The 23,227-nt window shown below is 43.0% G+C and overlaps 1 protein-coding gene across 1 annotated transcript in view; it reads left to right on the top strand.

The window, feature by feature from the left end:
- TBC1D16 (TBC1 domain family member 16) overlaps positions 1 to 23,227 on the top strand; it is a 137,483-nt gene that overhangs the window by 89,545 nt on the left and 24,711 nt on the right. Inside the window, 9 exon segments of the mRNA XM_029599180.1 lie at positions 6,885 to 7,082; positions 7,471 to 7,546; positions 7,548 to 7,601; positions 7,603 to 7,620; positions 17,012 to 17,179; positions 17,333 to 17,481; positions 18,278 to 18,412; positions 19,078 to 19,264; positions 19,358 to 19,537. Of these exon segments, the coding sequence (XP_029455040.1) occupies positions 6,885 to 7,082; positions 7,471 to 7,546; positions 7,548 to 7,601; positions 7,603 to 7,620; positions 17,012 to 17,179; positions 17,333 to 17,481; positions 18,278 to 18,412; positions 19,078 to 19,264; positions 19,358 to 19,537 (1,165 nt within the window).

Raw genomic sequence — 23,227 nt, 5'->3', positions numbered from 1 at the left:
GTCTAAGCCATAGTGTACAAATAAGGGCCCCAGATCTGGCGAAATTTAAACCCCTTATTCATCATTTCATGACATAATTTTTCGATATCCATGATATTACGCCACTGAGCTTTCCAGTGCCCCAAATCCAGATTAGACTTCCATTTGGTTGCAATGGTAAACCAGGCAGCTAAAAAGCTGCCCCGTCAGGGGTCGAAATTTAACCAGTACCAAAGAGTCCTGCCAAATCCTCAGTAGGCCCAGTTTAGGCAGAAGGTGAAACTCACTGTTCAAAATATCAGCAATCTCCTTAGCCTCTTCCTGCCAGAACCAAGCCACTCCAGGGCAGTGCCACCACATATGAATGTAGCTCCCAGGCTCCCCACAACCCCTCCAACAGGAGACACTGTACTCAGGGAATAAATTAGAATAAGAGACCGGCGTACGACATGTTCTGTGGAGCAACCATCTCCCCAGTCCAACCCGCTTGCAGCAGATAGAGATTTTATGGGCAGAAGTCCAAATCCCCTTCCAAGCTGTAACTGTTAAGGAAAGACCCAGGTCTTCATTCCACTTGTCTATGAGTGAACTGGGATTATTCACCCAATCCTTTTACAGCAAGGCCCCCTCCAATAGATCTTGGTCACCCCCCTTAAATTGTTCCACCACCCAAACAGAGATAAGATTCCATCCTATCTAAAGGACATATAACAGGCGTTGCAGGTCAAGTTTACCCTCAAGCACGCGTCTAAGCTGTAAGTAAGAGGCATGAGAGGCGGCAGGTAACTCAAATTCCTCCACCAAATCATGAAAGGGAAGAAACCCCTTATCCCCCCCATAGTTGTACAACACAACGTAAACTCAGTCGTTGCCAGTATGCAAAGTCTGGGTTAAATGTTCAACCAGAAATCAAAGGGTTAGTATATATCGGGGACAAAGGGGAAATAAGGTCCTCACACCTTCCCACAAACTGAACCAACTGTCTCCACATTTGGAGAGTTCAGGTGATCTCTTTTTATTGGTCAAACTTTAATACATTTCTTGACTAGCTTTCGAGAGCTATTAAACTTGTAAATGAAGATCCGATGGCCCGGTTTTCTGTCATAGCCTGCCAGTTTGTGATCCTGATTGTCAGAGGATCTGAGTGAATAACAATATAAGGCTTTGATGCTCCTCTGAACTATCCAGCTAAGATCTGGAAGCAAAAAGATGCAAAAAGAAAGAAAGAGGACATGTGATGCTTTCAGGGCCCCCCCCCCCCCCCCCCCAGCTTCCGGCACAGCATAATTAAAGTAACTGGTTCTGGGAGGGGTTTTTTTTCCTCTCTAGAATAAATGGAAAGACCTGTTTATGAAAAAATGAGTAAGGCAGCTTTGGCCCCTCTTCCAGAGCTGGGGGTCTGATTAGTGAGCTCTGCCTTTTTTTTTATTCCCAGCTCCATTCCGAAGAGGCCTTTTCTTCTGGTTCTCTCTGTCACAGCAGAAGCCATCATTTTTTCTGCTTCTGATTTGGGTTCTTTTTCCTTCTGAATTAGAACATTACAAGGATGGACTCTGACATCCATCCTTTCCTATCTTCCCCCTCCCTCCTGGGTCCTTTATTGCTGCCCCCTTCCCTTCCAATCCCTGTGCTGTGCCCCTGATTCTATATCTTGTATCTTCCCTCTCTGATCTCTCTTCTGGATCCCTTATTCTTACCCCCCTCCTCTGATCTCTGTGCTGCGTTCCCAGTTCTCAACCTCCATATACTCCCTTTTGGATGCCTGATTGCTGCTCATCCTGTCTCTCTACCATTGTGCGCCCTCCCTTATCTCGGGAGCCCCTGATTCTGATCCATTGTTCCTCTTCCCTGATCTCTGTCCTGGATTGCTGATTGATGGCAAATCTTCTCCACCACCTAATCTGACTGGCCCTTTCCTCCTCAGTCTTTCCTGCTACTTGGGCCAACACAATAAAGTGCACATGAAAACTGGGCGCCCGTTTATTTTTTTACCGCATGCACATTCACCTCTCTTGGGCACTCAGTGCACAGGCAAATGAGCTGCCGTGCTAAAAAGGATGCACTAGGGATAAATTGTGCATCCCTAGCACATCCATGGCACCGGGCACCCAGGAGATGTAGCTGTGTGCGGGTTAGGAAAACGGGCATTCATAAATTGAGCATCCATTTCCCTAACCTGACCGCCATCAAGACTTTTTTTTTTTTTTTTGCTGCTTTCTGTGTTTCCTCCAACTTAATATCATGACTGCCTTTCTGTGCAGGTTTTAGGGCACCATAACACTTCACTAGCTCCTGGGCTTGTGTTAATTTTTGAGGGTTAAAATGTGCATATCAGGCTCATGATTATTTTTTACACTGGGGGTACCAGCTAGTAGCCTCATCAACATGGCATTTACATGTGATGAGTGCTATTAGCTACTCACTGGTTTGAATGCACGTTGTGGACTCACTGATCCCCTTATTGCATCAGGGGTTATGGAAGTGCGTCCAACCTCGGGTTAACCTGTACACTAGCCTGAGCACATGATATTGAATTGGCCTGATAGTTGATTAGATTCAAAGAAGTCCAAATCCAACATTCTCCTTGCCTCATTGTGTGATTATAGAATCAAAGGGATTCTTCACCCTTTTACCTGCCCAGAAGGTCCCTTTTGAAAATTGCTCTCCCCTTGTCCCCCACCCCTCACTCCCTATGGGGAACAGCACAGGGGCTGTCAACAGTGTTTAGAGTAAAGAGGAAGGCCGGTGGCCAGCTCAAGTATGAATGGACAACTTCATTTTGAAATCCCTGCCTTTAACTCACACCCTTTGGTTTCCCCCTTGCCAAACTGGAGGGTGATGGCGTAAGGATAATGGCGCGAAATCGGATTAAATGGATAACCTTATGGAAGGAGAGTGCGCTAGCAGTTCACATTGAATCCTGCTCCAGTTTATGGCACAAGACTGATGTGTGCAGAGTCAGGGCAGAATGCATTAATAACCCTGTCTGTTGAAAGGAGGATAATTCAGACAGCGAGCGTGTGTATCTCAGCAGCAACTGCTGAACCAAGCCCGTCATTTTCAGTACTCCACAATGTCACATCTACTGTGTATTTCCACCTGTTACAAAGTAGACAGGTGTCTAAATACAGAATGACGTGAAAAACTCTTCTGTCATAGGAATTTATCTGATAATACCATTGATTCTGGGCACGTAGGAAGAACACAGTCTTTCTCTGCAGGGGCATGTGCAGGAAAGAATTGAAGATTGTGTACAAGTATCTACCAAATGTCCACAGTTCTGGGATGAGGAACTGGTGGAGCTTTGTAAGACCGTGGCACTGACCTTGTACGCAAGATAGCAAATTCCTCATGTGGACATAAAAATAGCAGTTGACCTGACATCGGTAAAAGGTGACAGAATCCTTTTGCTGACCCCCCCAGCGCGTGCTCTTTTGTTCTGGATGCATCTTCCCATCCCTACCGTCTAAGACCTGTCAAAGGCAGCTGATCATTGCAGAAGCAGCTTCATGCAGACCATTTGTTTGATAAAGGTCATGTTGTTCAGATGGGATGCATGTCAGGACTCTGCATAGCTTTTAGAGATGGGAATCTTCTAACAACGGAAGACTTGTGTGCTAGAACTTCCTGGCCTGAACAAGTGGGGGCTGCTCGCCATCTTTTCAGAAGGCTTGTCCTTGGGCTCGCATGAGAGAGTACTGAAGGGGGAGGCCTTGTTGGCTGCAAGCTGAGCATGTGACTTCCAGCATTCAGTGCCCACATTGTGCAGTAACTGGATTAGCAAGCTTTGTATGCCTTTGCTTGGCAGGAGTTTTTCTTTCTCCCTGCGCCTTCCTTTAGCCTTCTAATTTCCCAGTAGAGCCCCGCCTGCCTACTTTTTTCTTCCGGAGATTGCTGCAGATCTTTCTGCCCTTTTTTTTTTTTTAAAGAATCTTGTGGATCAGACTGGAGGACTTTACCAATAATACAGGCAGTCAGAATGTTCCCCCTTCCCCCGTCCCTTCCACCCAAACCTTATTTGCCTTTCTACATTATTTTGTAGAAGAAAAAACTAATGTGCATGAGGTGCAAGCCAGGCTGCCTGCCGAGGCATATGGGAAAGAACTGTGTCCTGCACATAGTGTACTTTGCACTTTGTGGTGTACCTGGAGTGTGTACACAAGAGGAGATTTTAAAAAAATGGAACAGGAAGGGAGCAAAATTCCTCAACCTTTTGTGGGTCCTAGTCCTGGTTGGAACACGTTTATCCACGAGTTTCAGGTTACCCAATTAATTTGCAAATATATTATTTCAGTTTGTAACGCTTTTAACCAAAGCCTTTTGGTAGGTATGGGAGAAGGCAGTTTTGTTGTGAAATACTAGTGTTACATCAGAAGACTAAGAGAGGCCATTAAACCTCAAATCTATCATGTCAATAATTCTCGTGATCTAGTAAGAGCTGTGTTCCTTGGAGATGTGTGAGAATAATAGATCTGATACATGCCGAAGATGTTCTAGCATGTTTATCTCCATTGCCCTGCAGAATAGTCATGAAGGCGTTCTGCCATTACAATAACATTTTCTGCCCATCGGCTTTTGTTTCTGCATTGATATGCACCGGAAGGCAATTATTAGCCACTTCAGTGGATGAATATCTGGAGATATTCAGCTCTATTATAGCCTGGGCACTTATTTGGCCATGTTCTGTACATATTGGATCTGAACAGACATTCTTACACACTGAATTTTACAAAATAATGTTGGGTTACATTTATTTGACATAAATGAGGAGACACAGAAATGTCCTAGAAAGGGATAAGGTGAGAAGAGCTATTTACTTTCCAGTGTTACTTTTTGAAATCCTTATTTATTTTCTTAAGGACTCCTCTGGTGGCGGGGTTCAGCTTTTTTTTTTTTTAGTGAAGTTAGTACTATACAAATTGCTTGACTGGAAACACTGAAAAATTGAAATTCTCACAGATACAGCACAGGCAGTATTAGCACAAGCTTCTCCCTCCAAACTGGCCCTGTTGGTGTCCCTCAGCCCTGCTCTGTAGGGATCACTGGGTATCATCCCAGACTCCAAACTACATTTGGACCCTCAGATATTCAATCTTGCCAGGAGCGCTCACTTCCACTTCAGGCCACTCAAGTAAATAAGACATACCTGGAGAAAGGCCACCTGGCGACCCTGACCTATGCCTTCATCTTCTCCAACTGAACTACTGCAAACATGCTGTTCATCGTCTATAGCTAGTACAGAACATGCTGCATAGATTCTATCTGGTTTCCAATTAAACACATCACTCCAGTACTCTTCAAGATCTCCATTGGCTTCCGAGTTCCCTACCATGCTGGGTTAGACTAAGGGTCCATCAAGCCAATCCTCCTGTTTCCAACAGAGGCCAAACCAGGCCACAAGAACCTGGCAATACCCAAACACCAAGAAGTTCCCTTGCCACCCTTCAATAGTCCTATGTATAACAGTCCAATCACAAAAATGACTAGGCCCTACCTATTGAAGAGATTACCTGTCCCCTATAAACTGCCCGCTGGCTAGATCCGAAATAGGGGGCTCTCTGCATCTTCCTGCTGCCAAAAATTCCAAGTTTGCCAGAACTTAAAAGCTCGTCTTCTCCCTTTTCCTCCCCAGGTGCTGGAATGTCTCTTAACAAGAGGCCAGATGCACAATAATGTACTGACTTTCTTCGCACAGTCAAAACCTGGCTTTTTAAAACCAACTCCCATTGTCCACAGTACTAATGCCAGTGCACGTGCACTATTTTTCCTTCCACATGCTACATGATTGTGTGTAACCTACATCATACCATACCATATACTGTTTTGTATTATATATAATGATCCTATATAAATTGCACCACACGCATCATGTTATTTCTGTCTTATATAATTGTTACTCTTTGTATTATCAATCATTTGTTTATGTATATCATGCCTTTCCAACTGGAAGATCAAGATGTGTTTACAATGAATTTGGTTTACATAAGTTAACAATAAGTATGGATTACAGAGAGGGAATCTACCAGGTATGGTTCCAGTTAAGTTTACAAATTGCAGCAGGATTTGTTACAATTGCGTGCTTTGAGGTAAAGGCTTATGCTGGACTTCGGTTTGTTTGAGCAGTTCACTCTAAGGATTGGCTTAGTGATGGCACAATCTTCAGGTTCAAAGGCTGTTTGAAAAAAACAAAACAAAACACATTTTTAGTAACTTCTGAAAGCAAAGAAGTCGGCAGCTAATCAAATGTTTAGGGGTAGGGAGCTCCGGAGGGTTTGGAACTGATCTGAAAGAGTTTTGTTTCCTGGTGCTGGTAAGGTGCATTTCCCTGGGGGAACGGATGATGAGGAGGGCTTGTTCCTGGGAGCGCAGAGGGCGGGAAATGTGTGTGGGTTGAAGCATCTGTTTAAACAAAGAGGGGCCCAGCTTTTGAGAGCGTTGTAAGCCAGGGCGAGTATCTTGAACTTGGTGTGGTAGAAAGAATGGGAAACCAATGTAGGGATTTAGAACTGGATTGATCCTGGTGACTTTGCTTATGTTTTTGCATCATCTGTGCTGCTGCATTTTGAATGAGTTGCAAGCGTTGGTTATTCTTTGGATTCCAATATTTTTTATTTGTTTGAATTATATTCCAGTTTTTGACTCTTCAAAGCAGATCACATTTAGGTACTAAAGATATTTCCCTGTCCCCAGAGGGCTTACAAAGTGAGTGTAATTGCAATGTACTGTATTAAATGTGGACCACCCGATAACCCTGTATCTCACTCGGAATGCTATGGTAACTAAAGGGCAGGTGTCCATTTGCTGTTCATTGCCCATTGAGTCCTTGCCCACCTTGCTGAGGATGCCAGCTCTTGCCAGTGGTGAGGTTGGTCTAACCCTAGCCCTAATGTGTTTGTACTTTCTAGAGAAACATGCGACAATCACATGACCTGCTCCACAAGCTCCGCTTCCAGTGCCGACACCAGTTCCCAGTTCCAAGACAGTAATGGCCAAGCTGCCAACCCAAAATGGGAGGAGCAGCAGAAGGTGCTAGCCCTGGAGCAGACCTGTGGCGTCTTCAGGGTGGACTTGGGGCAAATGCGGTCTCTTCGCCTTTTTTTTAGGTGAGGAATATCTTTCTGTTTGCTATTAACACTATCAATATGAGAACAGAATTGTGTCTTTCATAGTAACGATTTGTATTCCATTAGTGTTCTCTCCCTGGTGCCGCTCACCAGGTAGGCGAAACTGTTTTGTTAAAGTGTTTTGTCTTTGATGTCTCCAGGTTGTTTAGTTTATGACCTTTTGTGAAGAGCATCACCATTGTAATTATAAATGTAAGAATAGCAGTATTTTGGTAAGCTAGATGCAGCAGCAGAACAGTATGAAAGGTTGTGGGCTTCCTCTTTGATATCCTGCTCTGAGACACAGGTTCCATTCTTCCTATTTGAATTCTCCTTGTGATTTGGTTGGACAGTGTAGGGTTCACATTAATCAACTTTCTTTTTCCAGTGATGAGGCATGCACCAGTGGCCAATTAGTTGTTGCCAGTCGGGAAAGTCAATACAAGGTCTTCCATTTCCACCATGGGTGGCCTGGATAAATTGTCTGACATATTCCACCAATGGAAGTATTGCAGAGAAAACACATCTCAAAGACCAGGTAAGCAGGATGAGATGATCAGGCACCTAAAAGCCCAAGAGGTTGGGGGGGGGAGGGGGGAAGAGGAGAAGAGAAAGTATGAATGTGCTGGACCAGAAGCCTTATGAGAAGGTTTGGAGTCCAGAAGCATGCGTGTGTGTGTGGAAGGGCTCCTTTGGCTGAAGACCCAAACCCTAGTGTCTGGAGGGGGAGAGCAGAGAGTAAGAGGGGGCAAGGTATGAATTTTTCTGCACCAGAAGGCAGGTCTGTGCATGGAAGAGGTGTCGACGTTAACCATTCACAGTAAAGAACCAGAGGTAGCATTTAAAAGCCCATAGACTAACTTAGCAGTGCCCTCCTATGAAATATGAGAGAGTGTAGAAGGACCACCTGTCCCTTCTTTTTGTGTAATTACAGCCCTTCTCTCTTGCCTGGATATCTTTTATAATTATCAGAAAAATCCTTTTATTTATGCAGTAACAGCATGTCTCATCTATTTAGACAAAGCATGGTAAGATAAAATATTTACAATCCACCCCGAAATCAGTCTCATACAGTCACATAAACTCATCTTTCCTCTCCATCCATGTTAAACCACTCCCAATTTTAAAATATCAATAAAACGTAGCAATTCTCCTCATCACTGTTCATAACCTGATCCATCTCTCAGTGCCAAAGGACTGCATAACTTTTACCCCATTCTCCATGACTCTTTTGGGTAAAAAAGCCAAGTCTTTACTGATTTTTAGGAAGAATTTTTGGATCCAAATTAAATATGTTTGCCAGTGCGCTTTTCAGGGTTTCCCCCTCCCCCCATGCCTCCTGTTCTACATTATGGGATGTGACTTTCTCTTGGCCCAGCAATGAGGATGACGTGAGAGGGCTGGGGACGCTGCAGATGAGTTGAGACAGCAAGCCGGGCAGGCAACCTCAGATCCTCACAGCCTGAACAGTCAATACGGATCCTTCATGACCAGAACTGGAATGGTTTTTCAGGATACTTTTTAAATATTCATGAAAGATTTGAATACAATTTACAGATTTGTATTCAACAAAACAGATTAGGCTCTTCAGCTTGGAGAGGAGACGACTGATAGAGGGATATGATAAGAGTTTTATGAAATTATGTATGGTAAGGAACAAATAGTTAGGGAACAGTTATTTTACACTATCAAATAGTACTAGGACCAGAGGACACCCCCCTGAAACTCACAGCAACATTTAGAACAAATTTAAGAAAATATTTTTCAAACTCTGCACAATTAAATTGTGGAACTTGTTGCCAGGAAATGTGGCTAAGGTTTGTAGTATAACTGAGTATAAAAAAGGACTGGTACATAAATAATTATTAGTTTCTCCAGCTCTTAATTCTCGGGGACAGAACATGAAAGAGACTTTCATATTGCCGGTTATTTCCAGGCAACCCAGACTGGCCATTGTCAAACAGGATGCTGGAGTCAATGGACCACTGGTCTGACCCTGCATAGCATTTCTTATGTTCTTTTATTAGGCCTAAGTGGCAGGTCTTGGGTTTCCTAAACTAGGCAACCACCACAAAAATAAACCAAAACCTAGAAAGTGGTGGAAATCAGAATAGCATAAAATGAGATATTAGAAAACATCTAACATGTGTCACAAAAAAATACATCATCAGATAACTAATGCTAAATACAGGGACACCCAGGCTTCAACCCCGCTGTCGTTCCTTGTGACCTTGGGCAAGTCACTTTACCCTCTGTTGCCTCAGGTACAAAATTAGATTGTAAGCCCTGTGGGATAGGGTAATACCTCTAGTATCTGAATGTAATCCGCTTTGATGTACACTTTGAGTGCCGAAAAGCAGAATATAAAAAAAAATCTAACGAAATAAGAAATAAGACAGCGTGCGTCTGTCTTATGCCGACAACACTGCATTTATAACTTGTCATGAATTGCTCTCCTGCTGTGTTCTGTTCTCTCTCTAGTGGGGCCAATGAAATAAGGTACATGCTGCAGAGAGCGCAGTTTCACCCGCAGATGTGCGCATGAGTTTTGTGTGCAAACTTTACTGCCGATGTAGCAAGGAGCTGTGCGTATAAAAAAAAAAAAAAAATGCACGCACAGCACTGTACATACTGGTTAGTGCGCTCTCATGGAAATCCCATGCTAATGATGGCATTAGTTATTACCCCCCCTGTCTCGTGGTTTCTTAGTGCTGGAAATTTAACTTCTAGTCTATAGGCAGAAGCTGGAGTTCCAGTGCCAGGATCTGTACTCTGGATTTTGTACACACAAACCATTTTTTCTTAACATAAATCGTTTTTATGCATACTAAGCCTTTGCACACTTTTTCTGCTTTGTGCGCATTTTTTTTTTTTAATTCGATGCATTAGCATACCATTAGCTTACTCTGCATATTGGAAATTTACAAAAGTTGTATTGTTAAGAAACTGTACACTGAAATTCAACACACTGTTTTTAACGCTGAACTTATGACATCAGCTCCCAGGTCAATATGATCAGCGTCTCTTACAGCAACTTAAATCTTTATTGCTTTGGTTATTAGCAGTAATGATGATTTGCCAATTTTTCTCCCTCCTACCAAGCTCTCTTCCCCACCACCACCACCACCCCCATTGCTTTCCCTTATTGCAGCTGGGCACATTCCCATTGAACAACCTTTGATTTTTAAATTAAATGTCAGATAGGATTTTAGTGCTGGGCTTGTGTCTACCTTGCCAGGGAAGCTGGCAGTGAAGCCCCTGCGTGCCTCACCAGTTGAGGATGACCTAGGCATGTAATTTATTGCTGCAGCTCCTGTTACAGAGAGAGCTCTATTCTCCAACCGCGTGTGGGAGGCAGCAAAATGAGTTTAAGATGAAGGTGCTTGCTGGTACTTTAATTTAATTTTAATTGACAATAATTAATCTTGCTGTTCTAATGGTTTGGTTGAAGGAGGAGCCTTGCCTCTCTGTGAGCAGGCAGCTTCTGTGTCTGATGAAAGCTGCTTTTCAGCATCTCTCAGGCTTTTCCACCAGACAGTTCTTTCAGCTGAGAGCAGATGGGAGCAAGGGTAACCTGGGGATGAGAGGGGCCATTGCCGTCCCTTTTCCGTCTTAAGACAGACATGATGTTCAGAGGTAGAATGTGATGCTCTTTCACAAAATGCAAAATATGATCCAGCTGTTATTTAATAGTGCAGTGCTAGCTAATTATGTCACCTGATTTTCAGGTAGAAGTGAATATCCAGTGAACTTTGTTTCTTCCCTGGGGATTTAGAGTGAGAACACCTTAGAATATGCAGTAAAGTTTCATTAAAGGATAATAAGACAGAATAGATTTGTGGCACTTGGTCGGCTATAAAACTGTGAAAGGGAATCCAGATCATTTTTAATTCATTAACCATTTGTAATATCTTTTGAAGGATTAGTTTACAATTAAGAGCCTAACACAGTACTGATGGTCACACGACAGATGTCTAGTGTTGCATTTCTAGTATACGTCCAACAAAGAGGAGCTATAGCAAAAGTTATGATGATGATGGCAGCATCGCAATGCTGGGATCCCTGTAGCCTCATGGTGGATGTAGTGAGGTATGTTGGAGTCTGTGGGCCTCTGGCTTCATTTGTTACCAGAATCCTTGCCTATACTGTGGAGAAGTCATTCTTTTTGTTTTATGCTCACACCCTTATGGACTCTTAGGGTGAGTTTAGCCTATGTTGTGACATTACTTCGCCTGGTGCTATGTGACAGCCTTTCATAGAAGCTCAAGAACGATAGTGTAAACTATCCTGAGCCTTGTCTCCTTTTTTTTTTTCCCCACATTTAAGGCAAAGGGAAACCAGCAAGGTGCAAGACGTGCTGAAGGACTGGCCTAATGTTCAGAGCAATGGGCTGAGAACCAGGGACACCAAGGTTCAAAATTCACTCCCCCTACCCTTCACTCAATGCACAATAAAGCTCTGGAATTTGTTGCCAGAGGATGTGGTTAGTGCAGTTAGTGTAGCTGGGTTCAAAAAAAGTTTGGTTAAGTTCTTGGAGAAGTCCATTAATTGCTATTTATCAAGTTTACTTAGGGAATAACCACTGCTATTAATTGCATCAGTAGCATGGGATGATCTCAGTGTTTTGGTAATTGCCAGGTTCTTGTGGCCTGGTTTGGTCTCTGTTGGAGACAGGATGCTGGGCTTGATGGATCCTTGGTCTGACCCAGCATGGCAATTTCTTATGTTCTTATAGCTCACGATATGAGGCAGGAAGTGTTAAGCATCAGGGAAACATTTATTGATACATGGAGCAGTCTCCCAATGTAGACTATGGGGGCAAAGAAGGTACCAAATTCTTTTTTTTTTTTTTTTATAATTCAAACTTTATTAGAGACCAGTCATAAGCAAAAAATAAACATGTGACATATCAAACAAATCAGCCGTGTAGAGTTTTCAAAACACAAAATAGCATATATGTACAGAATATTCATTTCTAGCAGAATACTGTTGCCCCAGCTGTACATGTCACATAGTAACCATTGGAAATCCGTATTGTGATACAATAAACTTTGTTTCCATTCAGGTCTCGTCTTTTATTATTTACTGCCACAAACCCAAACCCATCCCCCCCCCCCCCCCCCCCCCCCCAGGCGCTGCATTATAACTGAAACCAAACCTCTCCTTAATCTATCAAAAGAACTGTGTCACATTGATAAGGCAAGGGGTTCCTCAGCCATTTATTTGCTGGTTTCTTCCATACCAGGTAAGATGGACCAGGTCTTTTGAAAGGCTTGGTACCCTTTTATGCTTATAAGCAGCGATTGTGCACAAACCTATAGAGTTCATCAGTGCGAATTTGGACGAGAGCGAGGGTAGGCACTTGCGTTCCCTCCATTTGTTGGCCATTTCACATCTAGCTGTAGTGGTAATAAATTCACTGGGTGCTGTTGCCTGTTATTCCCTGTGGCATATGGGTGATTTAACAATGCCGTTTTAGGTGTCAAGTTAATCTCAATTTGGATAATTGCGGTAAGCCACTTAGAAATATCCTGCCACAGTGTCTGGTGGCTGGACAAGTCCACCAGAGGGGACAAGGACTCTTCAGCGTGTAGTGCATTAAACATGTTAGTTAGGGGGAGAATTAAGTCATTTACTAAGCACTGATAGAACAGGCCAAAAAGCCTTCCAAACCTTGGGATTTATTTGTCTTTAATTGTTTAATTGCCGCTAGGACTTCAGTTGGGGAGATATCCTTATCAAGGAAATCACATTGACCATCAGTCATACTTGGTAAAGCTATCTCCTCTTAGAAAGTTGGTCTATGGCATTGAGATTGATTGCTGAGTTAGCTTTATATAACTCTGGATAGAATCACAAGAATCTATGTCGAATATCATCATTAGATGTAAGCATGCTGCCCTTCTCATCTTTGATTTTTGTAACTATACTCTGTAAACGCTTCGCTTTTAATTTGTTGGCTAAAAGTTTCCCTGCTTTATCCCCCCCCTTTGAAATAGTTTGTTTAGCCTGTTCCATAGAATGGGCAATTCTAGCTGCATCTAGGTCTGCAATTTGAGACCTGCATGCTTCAAATTTTTGTCTAATTTCCTTCGAGGGATCCTGTTTATGCCTCTTTTCAAGTTGGGTTAACTGTGCCAATAAAGTCTTCCTCTCCTGAAGCTCCCTCTTCTTCACAGAAGAGGCTCTAGCTATTAATTTACCCTGCTTTCAGGCAGTCCCAGACAATTATTGGAGAAGTACCATTAACTTGGTTAAATTGTAAATACTCTATTATATCATCTCTACACTGTACAACATATGTTTCATCTTCCAGGAGGTTATTATTGAGTCTCCAAAAGCATTGACCCATATCATACTTGGGGAAAGGATATTTCTGCCCAAATTGGTGAGTGGTCAGACCATGTTATGGGTTCTATATAAGCCTTTAGAAGTCAATGTACTAATTCCTTAGCCACAAAAATAAAGTCAATCCTTGAGTAAATATTATGAGGCTTAGAAAAAAAAGTAAAATCCTTTAACTTGGGGTGAACAAACCGCCAAATGTCTATTAGATGATATCTTGCCAAAAATCTCTTAAACTGTTTACGGGCTAATTTGGAGACAGAACCATAGCCCCCCTGAGTTATCCATTCGTGGATTTATGTCATGTTACAGTCACCTGCCAAAATAAGATATCCTTAAATCTGGGTCATGATAGTATCTGCTAAATTGGAAAGAAACCTTCCTTGTTGAACATTAAGAGCTTATATATTTAGTAATGTATATTTTTCCCCGGCCACATTTATTACTACCATTATAAACCGCCCTTGCTGGTCTTGATAGCACCCCACAAGCTCAAAAGCAAAATCCTTCCTTCTGAAAAAGAATCCCAACCCCTGAGTACCTTGGCCTCTTCGAACTGGCGGGCCAATATTGCACTGAGTACAAATCTGAGTGCATCAAATGCTCGAATCTCCCTTTCAGATGAGTCTCCTGTACCATTGCGATTGCGACATTTGCCTTGTGGAGATCTTTTAATAATAATTTCCTCTTGTGAGGGGAGTTTAACCCCTTATCATTTAAGGATAGAATTTTAAAGGATGCCATTTATTCCAAGTAGAATAACAGTGCTAATACCAAAATCATTTCTACTGATGACTTCCTCCATTGGTTCTTTGTTAGCGTTAACATCTGTTCTCTCTGAAATAGTACCTGGGAAACCCCTTGTAGGTTAACGGAGACGGGTGTCTACAGCAAAATAACCAAATACATATCCCTTGCCCACTGTTACCCCCCCCCCCCCCCCCCCCCCCCCCCCCTGTGGAACCTCTGTAACAACAAGGTCCCTTCCAACAGCTCTGGGAGGAGGTAGTCGTCGTAGCATCACGGAACCTATCCCGGTAGAGCCAGCTGCTGGTGTCCTGAAGCATTAACTTTTCTACCTCAAGCAGGATGGTAGTCCTCACATATGGGTGACATCATCAGGATGGAGCCCAATCACGGAACACTTTTGTCAAAGTTTCTAGAACTTTGACTAGCACCTTCTGGGCATGCCCAGCATAGCACTAACCCTGCATCCAGCCGGGGTCTCCCATCAGTCTCTCTTTTTTTTTTTTCCGCGAAGCTTTTGCCACGCGGATTTGGAGCTCTTTCACAAGTTCCTGACAGGAAATTTCTCTCAGGAATTTTATGCAAATTTGCAAAAGTTTATACCCCCTTGGGGTCTCCCTTTTCCGCCATCGATCGCCACGTCTGCACGGTTGGTTTTTACCCCATTTTTCGGTCTGTTCCCGTCGGGGACCTGTATAGGCCTCATCGGCACCGACCCCGACTGGCCTAAATTTTCAACAACAACGATGGAGACGGGTTTTCGTTGGTGCCCTGATTGTCCTAGGACAATGTCTATCATAGACCCCCATTTGGTCTGTGTACTTTGTCTGGTTCCGACACACGACGTAGACTTGTGTACCAATTGCGCCCAAATTACGCTGAAGGGCTAACTTTTCATCCAGGGTGAAATCGTAAAGTTTATTGTTCCAATGAGTGGAGCAATCGCCTAAAATTATGTGACTTTATATGAAGGTCTCAGTCAAGTGTGATCTGCGTCAGGGATCTCCGGGTCAGGGGTTCTGCGCAATCTCTCCCCCCCCCCCCCCCCCTTTCCCATTCTCTGCCAACGCGGTTCTTCCTTCTGAAGTGAATGGGTTAGCGATCTGGGCTGTATATCTGGTGTAGCAATTCCTGCTTCCTTTAAAATCAACACTGCTTCCTGAATATTCTGTACATGGTGAGATGTGCCTTTAATAGCAAACCAAAGGCCGAAGGGGTAAAGCCAATAGTATTGAATGTCTTCCTTGCACAGTATGGTGGTTACGGGCTTCATGTCCTGTCTCTTCTTAAGAGTTGTAGGGGATATATCCGCAAAAATTTGTATCTCATTCCCCCCTAATTGTATATCCACTTGCTTACGCGCTATTGAGTAAATATGCTCCTTAACTGTGCACTCATGAAAGCATGCAACGACATCACGCGGTCTATTTGCAGGTTCGGGCCAAGAGCTCTGTGGGCTCGTTCAATCTTTATCTGGCTGTCCACGTCAGGGGCCGCTGTAGTTTCCCCTCTCCCATGCCGCAGAATATCCATGCACAGTTGGGTGATCACTTGCATATAATCCATATATTCAGGTAATTCTGGGATCCCTCAAACGCAAGTTTATTCTGTGATTTTCTATATCTTCTAATTTTGTGGCAAGTTGTTGTAGCTCAGCAGACATGATTTTATTATCTTTTTGAATCAAGCTCAATTTTTCTGCTTGTGACTCCGTTAATGTTTCGTACTCAAATATGCGGCTGCCCATTTCGCTCACCTCTTCTTTTAATTCCCCCATTAGCTCCATTACCTCCATCTTGTAGGCTTTCATATCATGTTGAAGTTCTTGGAACCAGGCTTGGAACTCGCCTCAAGATGGAATGTCAGGATTGGAGGCTATTGTTTGTTCCTCATGGGCCTCGTCCGACTCTGCCCCGGGTTCCTCCGCCATCTTGTCTTTCTCGGCCTGCACTCCTCCAGCTGTTTTCTTGTATGAAACTTAAGAAAATCAAATGATTTTCATCTGATCGACATCTAATTGTGGGATGCTTGCGGGGGATGGTAGTTGTGCTTATAATCAACCCTGGATGCTTGCGATTTTTCTTGGCTCAGTCCGGCTGGGTACGGAGCTCCGGTTTAGGCATCAGATCGCTCCGATGATGTCATATCCTCCCCAGAAGGTACCGAATTCTGACATCCAGGGGACCTTTAGTGGTGCAAGTGAAACTGATGATTAGATGGGATTTGTGCTATTACAGTAGGTAGGAAAAGGGTGAGCCTGAATCTTTATCTGCTCTTAGTCGGTGTTTTTCCTCAGGCAGACCATAATTTGCACTAAAAACAAAAACTACTACAAAAAAGGAAAATACTTTGTTTTGCTCTAACTGCTATCTGGTTTGATAACACAAATAAAGGACTTCTGCAGTGAGGTGGGCCATTAACAAAGAGGCCAACTCCTTCCCCTAGAAAAGAGGCTGTGCTGTTTTGTCACATGTGATGTGTGTGACAGAGAAGACCCCCTTTACACTTTCCTAGGTGTCTGTCTGCTTCTCATACTGCTCCCTCATTGGGCAGCATCTGACATCGGCTGGTTACCATGACAGTGAGTAAGGTCATCGATTCATTAGCTTTCACCAAAGAGTGAGGCAAAAGGAGGTGACTTGGTGGGCTGGCAGAGTCTCTCCATTAAACAAATTGTTTCACTAGTATGCAGCTGTAGTGACAGGAGTAGGCTTTTATTTTTTTTTTCTGTCTGTCACAGTAGCAGAAGTCTCAGCCCCTTGCCTTCCAAGAGTCAATTGCATGTTGAAAGCAAAGATATGGGGAACACAGATGTCATTCTTCTAATGTTCCCTCAGCAGGTGGTGGATGAAAAGACATGTATGCAGTTCTCCATCAGGCGCCCAAACCTGCCTCCATCAGAGACCCACCCGGAGGAGAACATGTACAAGCGCCTCAATGTCTCTGCCTGGCTGCGTCACCTGAATGAGTGCGGACAGGTGGAGGAGGAATACAAGTTACGGAAGGTGAGTGGGGTCAGGAGAAGTCAACATGGAGCACCGGCAAGGGCAGCCTTGAATTTCCACTCCTTTGAATCATGGTGTCTCCTATCAAAACAGCTGCAGCGATGCTTTCATTTCTTTCTTTTCTGCTACATTTTTTTTCTTCTGTCCCCCAAGGCCATTTTCTTTGGTGGAATTGACGTATCAATCCGTGGTGAGGTTTGGCCATTCCTTCTGGGCTATTACAGCTGTGAGTCCTCATCTGAGGAGCGGGAGGCACTGCGGTTGCAGAGGAGGCAGGAGTATTTCCAGATCCAGCAGAAGAGGTAAGGAACCCCAAGATTTCTATGTCAACTTACACACACATTCACTGGACCTCCAGACAGAGCTCTTGGCAGTGCCTCTGTTTAGGAATCTTCATTGAGTCTTGTTGCATGAGTTGAGTTTCTAAAACCAGGTCTGTTGTTTGTCTACTTTGAATTAAGGCCAGTTGAGCTAAATCCTTTTAATGGAAGAATTTGACGTCTCTTTGTGTTTAGACCATGTTCCTATGCAGTGACATATACTGGAGGCACATCTAATTAGTCTGGTTTTCAGGATATCCGTGATGAATATGCACGAAATAGATTTGCATACACTGGGACTAAGATGACACTAATTTGAGAATAGTTATGTTCATATTGACATCGATTTGAGAATATTCATCTTTAAAATAAGATTTTATTTGCAAAAGCATTTTTCAAAAAGAAATGGACTTTGAAGGGCTTTTGCCTTTGAAGGTGAATGATTGATCAGTTCGGGTGACCTATTCTTTGTAGGGCACACTGTCTGGTTTACTGACACCTTCAAGTTTCTATATGTAAGAAAAAGCTGTTTTGCTTGCATTCTGAATTTGTTGTCCCCCTTTTTTAATTCTGTTTATGCACTGGATCTCCAGTGTATGCAAATCTATCTCATGCATATTCATTTTGGCACTCATGATAACCATACTGACTAGGTGTGCCTCTAGAAAAGGGTTGGAAAAAGAACTGGAGATCTGTGGGAAGCTCAGTGGAAGCTTTATGGAGTTTCCATCTTGCTTCATTGTTGCTGGCTCAACCTTTGCTGTCTTTCTTTGTTCAGACTTACTATGACACCAGAAGAACACAAAGAGTTTTGGCGGAATGTGCAGTTTACGGTGGACAAAGACGTGGTGCGAACAGATCGCAGTAATCAGTTCTTCAGAGGGGAGGACAACCCAAATGTGGAGACAATGCGGTAATGTTTCTTGGAGATATAGAACTCAATACACTCAACCATCCCATCTTCCTGATCTCACCCCCAAAAACCAGACCAATTTCTCCTATGGGCTTGTCTGTATAAAACAGAATACAGATGCTGTTGGCCTGAGTAACATCATAATAAGCTATCTGATAAGTACTGCAGGGTACAGTACAGCCATCTCACAAGAAAATTAAAGTTTACATCTAGTGTCAAAAAGACTAGAGCTAGTACTGTAATATGTCGCCTCTTTGTGCCCAGAGTCAGAGCTTACAGAACATATACTAACGATCAAAACTCAGAACATGTGACACATTTCTGTGTAGTTCAATTCTCATTCTCTGTAAATCAGTTCCATGTCGCAAGCTTTGAACGCTGTTGGTGGAAATAAATAAACAATGATGATGATGACATGATCGCACCTGCAGTAAAAGTGGCTGTGTCAGTATGCGATAGGTCAATTGCTGTCACCAGCTGCTTCCAGCAAGCACACCTTCCTTGGCTGTATAAAGACCAGACAGAAATCTGTCCTCAAGTGTACATACAAAGCATCTGTGTGAGAGGAAAGATGATGGGAGATGCCAGTGTTGCATCCAAACATCTCTTTGCATACTGGTGCGCAACCCTGATCAGCCTCATCTCATGCTCCTTGTCTTCTCCAGGAGGATCTTGCTAAACTATGCGGTGTACAATCCCACCATTGGTTACTCACAAGGGATGTCCGATCTGGTTGCCCCCATCCTTGCCGAGGTATTGGATGAGTCTGACACCTTCTGGTGCTTTGTGGGTTTGATGCACAACACTATCTTCATCAGCTCCCCACGAGATGAGGATATGGAGAAGCAACTGGTGAGGCTTCTGCTATCCCCGCATGCTCTGTCTCCAGTACTGGCTTTATAGAGAGCTACAGATTTATTGTGGCAGTTTTTGCCTTGTTTTCAGATGTATCTAAGGGAGCTGCTGCGGCTGATGCATCCGAGATTTTACCAGCACCTTTCTTCCCTGGGGGAGGATGGTCTGCAGATGCTCTTCTGCCATCGGTGGATCCTTCTGTGCTTTAAACGCGAATTTCCAGATGCTGAGGCTCTGCACATATGGGAGGCCTGCTGGGCTCACTATCAGGTTAGGCCCCTAAATGTAGTTTGGTTTTTTTTTTGGGGGGGGGGGGGGGGGGGGAATACATGTGGAGATGGAAGAGGTCAAAGGGGACTTGGGTTTATTCACTAAAATCTTTCAGTTAGGGGTCCAGTTCTGAAATAGCCTGCAAACCACATGAGCAATTTTAACAGCCCTATTTTAGGAAGATTTTCAGTGAGATAATACCAGGCCAATATTCAGGCCACATTGAATATCTTCAAAAGATATCCAGTTAAGTGTCAATCCGGTTGGAGGGAGGGGGAACCTGTGGGCCTCCTGGCCAGATTCCCCCCCCCCCCCCCCCCCCACTATCATTAATCATTGACGCCCCCGCCCAAACCCCTTCAATATCTAAAGACCTGTCATAATGTTGTGGGCCATTCCTTGTCTCCCCTCCCTCCCTGGAAAAGAAAAAAAACAGGAGGCAAACAAAAACGTATACCAGTCGTCTTAGTCTTTAGATAATATTTATTAAGATCAAGGATGAGACAATAGTAAACGATCCAAGGTGACCAATCAGGTGTGACTAATCCAAAAAGCCCGACTCTGGCCGAGTTTCGCCTACAATATAGGCTGCATCAGGGGCGACAATACAATAATATATACGTCATAATTCAAATTAAATACACAATCGTATTCCTAATTCTAACTAAAACTATACTATCTTATTAAATTATCAATTACATTCAAAACGTGTTTTAATTTCCATGAAAAGTTAAAAACAAAAAAATAAAAATTAATGAATCATATATTTAATGATAAAAACAAATACATTTGAACACATAGATTGCACAAGCAGAAAAAACATCAGCAATTGTATGCATGCATTAATAAAATTTAAAAAAATTAATATTAATATCTTTGTAGTATGAATATTGTTGCAGTAATGCTGAACTGAAATAATCGGAGATAGATAATCTGAGGCACATATGAACACTTTTATAGAGGTAAAATATCTGAATTCCTTTTCATACGAAATACATATTGATCATTATTTAATAAGGAACACTAATTTCTATTTTTTTGCATCTATTCCCCTATAGAATAAATTAAAGGATCCATATTACTTGATATAAGATAGCTGTGCAAATATCTGCAAGAAGGTATTAATTTCATATTATACACATTTTTGTTTCCCCCCACCTTTTTTTTTTATTTATTAATGCATGCATACAATTGCTGATGTTGTTCTTTCTGCTTGTGCACTCTGTGTGTTCAAATGTATTTGTTTTTATCTTTAAATATATGATTCATTAATTTGTATTTTTTGTTTTTAACTTTTTATGGAAAATAGATTTGTTTTGATTGTAATTGATAATTTAGTAAGATAGCATAGTTTTAGTTAGAATTATGAATATGATTGTGTATTTAATTTGAATTATGACGTATATATTATTTATTGTAGCCCCTGATGCAGCCTATATTTTAGGCGAAACTCGGCCAGAGTCGGGCTTTTTGGATTATTCACACCTGATTGGTCACCTTGGATTGTTTACTACTGTCTCAACCTTGATCTCCTTAATAAATATTATCTAAGGACGAAGACGATTGGTCTACGTTTTTTGTTCGCATTCTGGCTCTTACAGACCGTCTTCTGTATTGCTTTTTGGGACTGTCTTTGAGGAAAAAAAAACATACAGGCTCCTTACTCCCCGGCATTCACCCAAACTTCTCTCTCCTCCTCTCCCCAGCCCTCCCATCCACCCAGTACCTTATTCGCTGCTGCATTTGAATTGCAGGCTCAGAATCGCAGAGCAATGCAGTCCTGGGCTCTTCCAGCGAAGCTATGGGTAACAGTTGGCTGGGAAATTACGCTGACTTATGCTTCCAGCACAGCTGCCCATAGCTTCGCTGGAAGTGCCCAGCATCACATCCTTCTGTGATCCCAGGCCTGCAATTCAAATGGGGGTAGCGATTAAGGTACTGGATGGGTGGAAGGGCTTAGGGGGGAGTAGAAGGTGAGTAGCAGGATTAGGTGGAGGGGCCGAGGAGCCTGTATTTTCTCTCCTCTGGGGGAGACGGGGAAGAGACCCTCAACATTATTACAGGACTTTAGGCATTGTGATGGTCTCTCACAGTTGAGGGGGGGGGGGGGGTGTCAATGATTGATATTGGTGGGAATTTGGCCAGGAGGCTCTCGGTTTTGTTTTGCTTTTTTTCCCCAGTAGAATCGCCACTTAACCAAATAACTTTTGAGGATATCCGGTTAAATGACAGGTTATCCAGCTAACTTAACCAGATATAAATGAAATTTGGCTAAATTAGCTGGATAACATAAGAGCATAAGAAATGTCATACTGGGTCAGACCAAGGGTCCATCAAGCTCACTGTCCTGTCTCCACAGTTGCCAGTCCAAGGCACAAGTACCTGGCAAGTACCCAAACATTAGATTCCATGTTACTAATGCTGGCAATAAGCAGTGGCTATTCCCTATTGATTAATAGCAGATCCTGTAACTTTGCCATGTCCCTGGAACACCTCTTTATTTATCTGGTTAAATTATAGCCAAATAGTGACTTATCCAGCTATAATGTAGCCATATAAATGGCTTAATATTGCAAAACATACCAGTTAGATAACAAGTGAGTTAACCATCTAAATGATTTTGAATATTGATCTCTACTCGCATTTATTTATTTATTTATTTGGAAGATTTGTTACCCACCCTTCTAATGTTCAGGGCTGAGTTCAATAGAACATTCATAAAATCATAAAACAAACAAAAATGACATTAAGATACAGGGCATTAGTTTTCTTTGTAAATTAGCAAATGCAGAATACACAGCACCTTCTATTTGTGTGAGCGTTGGTGAGGGAAAGGGAGGTAAAATAGTGCATGCACATTTGAAAATTGACTATCCACACGCTCTTTTCTTCCCCCTGACCTACACACACTCATAGGGTCGACTCTCTTTAATAAAAGTTCATGTGCTATAATGGAGGCTACGCTTACTCTTAGCCATTTTTGAGCAGGGCAGTTTGCCATCCCCATGTCCCATTATTCAAAGCATGCTAATGTTCTGGGTCAGAGGAGAACATAAGAGTTGCCACATAGGGTCAGGTCAATGGTCCATCGAGCCCAGTATCCTGTCTCCCACAGTGCCCAGCCTGGGTCACTTGGAAGTACCTGGCAAATGCTAATGGGGGAGATCCATCCTATGTTGTTCACTGCTAACTCCTTGCAGTAAGAGGCTTATTGACTTTGACAAAAAGCACAGGGCTCAAAATTCACTTGCTTGCTCCTTCATGGTGAGTGAATTTTCAGGACTGACAAACGGTGCACGTTTCTTCCTGTCCTGGAGCCATCTACTAATGCATTTTCTTCCCATCCTCTCTCCATCTCCTGCCCACGATTTTGCAAACTTCCTCCATCCCCTGGGTCAGCAGGATCCTATCTCCTAAGCCCTCAACTGGCTGTGTAAGTGCCGTGACTTGTGGTTACTGCTATTAACCCTCTTCTATCCCCTCCTTCCCTGGCAGGGTACTCCCAGCCAAGCAACACCTGTACTGTCAATGCAGGAATTTAACCAAGTGACTGCAAGTCACAGTACCTTGGACCAGCAGAGCTGGGAGATGTACTAGCAGTGGCAGGGTAGGCTTCTGCTGGGGGAGAAATGGAGAGGGGCTGGGGTAATAGGAAGCTGAGGGGAGCAAAGGTGGGATGTGAGAAGCAGA

The sequence above is a fragment of the Rhinatrema bivittatum genome, chromosome 4 (genome assembly GCF_901001135.1).
Source record: "Rhinatrema bivittatum chromosome 4, aRhiBiv1.1, whole genome shotgun sequence".
Lineage (NCBI taxonomy): Eukaryota > Metazoa > Chordata > Amphibia > Gymnophiona > Rhinatrematidae > Rhinatrema > Rhinatrema bivittatum.
Note: the sequence above shows the minus strand (reverse complement) of the source record. Positions and strands in the feature narration are given on the sequence as shown.